Source organism: Bison bison, unplaced genomic scaffold (assembly GCF_000754665.1).
Source record: "Bison bison bison isolate TAMUID 2011002044 unplaced genomic scaffold, Bison_UMD1.0 scf7180017864461, whole genome shotgun sequence".
Lineage (NCBI taxonomy): Eukaryota > Metazoa > Chordata > Mammalia > Artiodactyla > Bovidae > Bison > Bison bison.
This window is the reverse complement of record NW_011495023.1, coordinates 17,690,304-17,695,077: the sequence shown is the minus strand read 5'-3', so window position 1 is coordinate 17,695,077 and position 4,774 is coordinate 17,690,304. Positions and strand designations below refer to the sequence as shown.

Below are 4,774 nucleotides of genomic sequence, written 5' to 3'. Positions count from 1 at the left end.
GGCAAAATTCTATTAGTCTTTGCCCTGCTTCATTCTGTATTCCAAGGCCAAATTTGCCTATTACTCCAGGTGTTTCTTGACTTCCTAGTTTTGCATTCCAGTCCCCTATAATGACAAGGACATCTTTTTTGGGTGTTAGTTCTAAAAGGTCTTGTAGGTCTTCATAGAACCGTTCAACTTCAGCTTCTTCAGCGTTACTGGTTGGGGCATAGACTTGGATTACTGTGATATTGAATGGTTTACCTTGGAAACGAACAGAGATCATTCTGTCATTTTTGAGATTGCATCTAAGTACTGCATTTCGAACTCTTTTGTTGACCATGATGGCCACTCCATTTCTTCTGAGGGATTCCTGCCCACAGTAGTAGATATAATGGTCATAATGGTCTGACTTAAATTCACCCATTCCAGACCATTTCAGTTCGCTGATTCCTACAATGTCAACATTCACTCTTGCCATCTCTTGTTTGACCACTTGCAATTTGCCTTGATTCATGGACCTGACATTCCAGGTTCCTATGCAATATTGCTGTTTACAGCATCGGACCTTGCTTCTATCATCAGCCACATCCACAGCTGGGTATTGTTTTTGCTTTGGCTCCATCCCTTCATTCTTTCTGGATTACTTCTCCACTGATCTCCAGTAGCATACTGGGCACCTACTGACCTGGGGAGTTTCTCTTTCAGTATCCTATCATTTTGCCTTTTCATACTGTTCATGGGGTTCTCAAGGCAAGAATACTGAAGTGGTTTGCCATTCCCTTCTCCAGTGGACCACATCTGTCAAATCTCTCCACCATGACCCGCCCATCTTGGGTTGCCCCACTGGCATGGCTTAGTTTCATTGAGTTAGACAAGGCTGTGGTCCTAGTGTGATTAATAGGGCATGTTAATCTATAGCTTTGCTTTGTGTGATTATAAATTTCTGAAGTAGGGAATATCTTTGAAATAGAATGTGAAATATTTTCCATTTCTGTTTATTTAAGATGCAGAAGATAAGTGTATAATAGAAGGCCACAACTGTACATTTGTTGGCGACTTGAATAGAATTAAACCTTCACGAAACACAGAAACACTAGGTAGGTGTTTTCCTTTTCTTTGTTCCTTTTTGGACTGAAATAGACTTTCTTATTATCTTTCTTGTTTTATTTTCTTACAGAATTACTACTGAAAGAATTTTTTGAGTATTTCGGAAATTTTGCCTTCAATAAAAATTCCATAAATATTCGACAGGTAAGTACTATTTCATATTTGATTATTAGGTATATGGTCTTCTATTGTACTAATATTTAATGAGTGTAGTTTTCAAAGCATTCTAACAAATGTCATTGTATGTCAACTCTTGATGATAGAGTGATAAAAAATTGACACGTATTGGAGCTATATGACTTGGGCCAAGATTCATCTAGTAGACCAGTTCTTTTCAGCATCTGTCTTTGTCAGTTTGCCATGATATCTTTGTCATCACCTACTACTAAGACTGTATCCTTCAAAATATGGAATATATTCTAAAAAGTTTTTTAGAAAGCATAATTTTATATACACTTCTATAAACCAGATTGAGTTTCTGTGGAAGAAATGGAATACCTAGTCTCAAAGATAGATTTTAGTAATTCCCTCAATTTGAGCCCTTAGGGTTTAATTTACCTAGGCAAGTGAATTTATTATTTTGGTTCATCTGAGTAGGCTGAATGACAGACATTTTCCGTAAAAGAAGAGCCATCAGAGCAAACTCCAAGCAGAATTTGTTTACAAGTGGGGGATACGTGAGATGGCCTCTGGGTTTATTCTGTTTAGTGTGTGGATATTTGGTTACAGCCCGTGTAAGACTGGCTTCATAAAACACATACTCAGATATTCTTTTTTGCTGTTTTTTCAACTCTCCTTTTTTCGTCCTTCCCTGACCCTTATCCTGTTCATGGAGACTTTGTTTAAAAAAGGAAAAAAAGAGAGAAAAAGTGTGGGATAGAGAGGGTAAGAGACACAGAGCTCTGGAATGTAGTTTAGAAGACAAAGGTCATAGAACACAGGAAATGCTTCCCCCTTTATATGCCCTCACTACTCAGGGCTCAGAGAGAACGGTAGGACAGCACCCCCGCTGGACAGTGGCTTGAGAGGCATTAGGGAATTAACAGGGGCTGCCCACAGTGGAGACTCCTGACTTGGTTTTATAGTATTTATGTATGTGATATCATTTGAAAGAGGAAAAGATTATGTAGATTAGTGGATCACTGATGTTCATGAGTCACCTCTAGCTTTTCCTTTTAATTCTATGAGATATCTCACCTGGCAGAGCCTTGTTTAAGTTGAATCTTTAGGAATGTATATAGGAAGCTTTTAATGTTTTAAAATACATAATGGATAATCCTTTGTTCCTTCTCTACCTTTCTCATTTCATACTTGTGAAACATTAATTATTATATTTAAGGCTTCTAATTTTGTGTGCTTCTATTTTGTGTGTAATAGATATGTTTTTAGGAAGTCCCCAAAATAACTATCTTATGCCATTTTTCTTTTCCATATTTTTTTTTCCTTCCCAGTTCTATTCTGTTAGATAAACGTTATGTTATTTTAAAAATACTTTTATTGGTTGACTTAGTCCAGATACCTCTCATTGGAGCAGTGACATCATCATCCATAGCTCATAAACCTAATTTATTTTTCTCTAAAGAGCACTCATAAAACCAGTGGAAAAAGCCAGTCAGAAGTACACACACATATATACACTAACACATAACATGCATACATACCGAGCTCCCTTGGGGAAGAGATTCTTTACTCTTTAAAGTTAGTGCTGGTGTTTTATGTGTTTTTGACATTTTATTAAACCAAACAGTTTCTGTATCTGAGCCCTTAATATATTCATACATCTTTTTCTTCCTGGTAATGATCTACAGGGAAGGGAACAGAACAAACCAGAATCTTCTCCACTGCACATTCAGAATCCTTTTGAAACTTCTCTCAACGTTAGCAAAAATGTAAGTCAAAGCCAACTGCAAAAATTTGTGGATCTGGCCAGAGAAAGTGCCTGGATTTTACATCAGGAAGGTAAAGACCGCCCTTCGCCATCAAGTAATCAGCCTTGGGGGTTGGCAGCCCTGCTGCTACCTTCTGTAGCAAATAATATGTCTCTTTCCAAGAAGAAAAAGAAGCCTGCAAGTGAAAGAATTAAAAACTTGTTGGATTCCATAAAAAGTAGCGGTGCAGAAAATTCCACAGCCACTAATGGGAGAAGAGCAATTAGCACTCAGGCATGATGGCTGCTCATTTGCTTTCAGAACTGTTTTTATCCTGTAAGCTGGTCGCTGACTGCCTGGAAGAACTGTGTGAAGCCCTGGCAGGTCATACTTCCATCCAGTGTCTCTCTTCTCATGATCTTCCTGTCGGGCCCTTTAAACTGGTCTGAGATTCTGCGATATGTTCAGTCTGAAGGCAGTGGCACCATATGAAAATGCTAGCCATAGGAACAGGTGAAAGAAGATTAGAATGTACTTCAGATAAAATATACAAAGCAGGTGGGAAAAATCAGTCCTAGAATCAAACCATTGTTGATATCCGCATCAGTCTCTGGGTGTAAATCATTTAAAGGGACTTCTAGGTATGTATATATGTAGGCAATGAATACAATAAAGTTGAGAAATTTGATAGAACTCCTTAGTTTTGTATTCTTCCAAGTATTTTTTCACATATAAATACAAACATATTGGTACTGATTTCCAAAAACGTTAATATTTTTAAAAGAGATGAATATAGGTACTTCAGTTAGTACATTCTAGATATACTAAGCTAAAAATATAAAAATATTGGTACTGTGTATTTAAAAATATTAATCAGCTTTTCTATCTTCAAAAATAAAATCCTTTTTCTACTAGTATGTGATATTCCAATATTCCTTCAATCTTGTTTCAGAATTCTTTCTCCCTGTGGGAAGTAGATAGTATTGAAGTATAATTTCCTTTATAGTCTCTGTAGAGTGACTGTCAGTTTATGAAGCAAGTAGTATAGTGTCTGAGAACACAAACTTGAGCCAAACTGCCTTCGTGGTGAATCACTGTCTCTTTGGGTCTCGTCTGTAAAATGGGGGTGATGGCAGCGCCTCCTTTGCGGTGGCTGTGGAGATTAGATCAGCCCACAGGAAAGTGCAGGGCCACAGGCAGGCCTGGCATGTAGTACCGTATTTGTAATGTTGGTGGTAGATAGTCATTATTCATGCTACTCAGAACTCAGATTGAGAGATTGTACTGGTTTTCAAAATAGTTTCCCATCTAAATTTTAGGTCAGAAAGTATGAGCCCTGCTTGAGGTCTTATGGGAAACTCACTAATAGAACTGTTGTGAAGCAGGTAAGTTCTGTGCCCATGTGGCTAGGCAGTTCACTTTCACATCTGAAACCAACAAGCAGGCATCAGTGTTCTATTCAAGTGGCGTCCTTAAACTAGAAGCTGTTTTTCTTTCCTTTTCTGGGGGGGAGGGGGGCTGCATGCAGCACAGCTTCTGGGATCTTAGTTCCCTAACCAGGGATGGAACTTGGGCCCCAGCAGTGCAAGCACTATGTCCTAACCACTGGACTGCCAGGGAATTCCGTGTTTGTTTTTTTAATTAGGTTAATTCTGTTGGACTAGATATGTGTACTGAGAGAAAGAGGTTTAAAGAAAAGGTTTAAAGAAAAGGTTTAAAGAAAAGAGGTTTAAAAAGCATATTCAAGCGTTTTTAAATGATTTTTTCCATTCATAAATATTTAACTGGACATATTTCTTTTTTAGGTTGGTGTTAAG

At 37.9% G+C, this 4,774-nt stretch overlaps 1 protein-coding gene across 2 annotated transcripts in view; it reads left to right on the top strand.

Moving 5' to 3' along the window:
* Window positions 1-3,650, top strand: part of MTPAP (mitochondrial poly(A) polymerase) — a 30,560-nt gene extending 26,910 nt beyond the window's left edge. The window contains exons 7-9 of one of the 2 annotated variants that reach the window (XM_010860026.1): window positions 993-1,079; window positions 1,160-1,233; window positions 2,898-3,650. In XM_010860026.1, the coding sequence (XP_010858328.1) occupies window positions 993-1,079; window positions 1,160-1,233; window positions 2,898-3,257 (521 nt within the window). In that variant the 3' untranslated portion in view covers window positions 3,258-3,650. Of the gene's footprint in view, window positions 1-986; window positions 1,080-1,159; window positions 1,234-2,897 lie in introns of both variants that reach the window. The other variant, XM_010860025.1, reaches the window with a different exon arrangement.
* The last annotated feature ends 1,124 nt before the right edge of the window (window positions 3,651-4,774 follow it).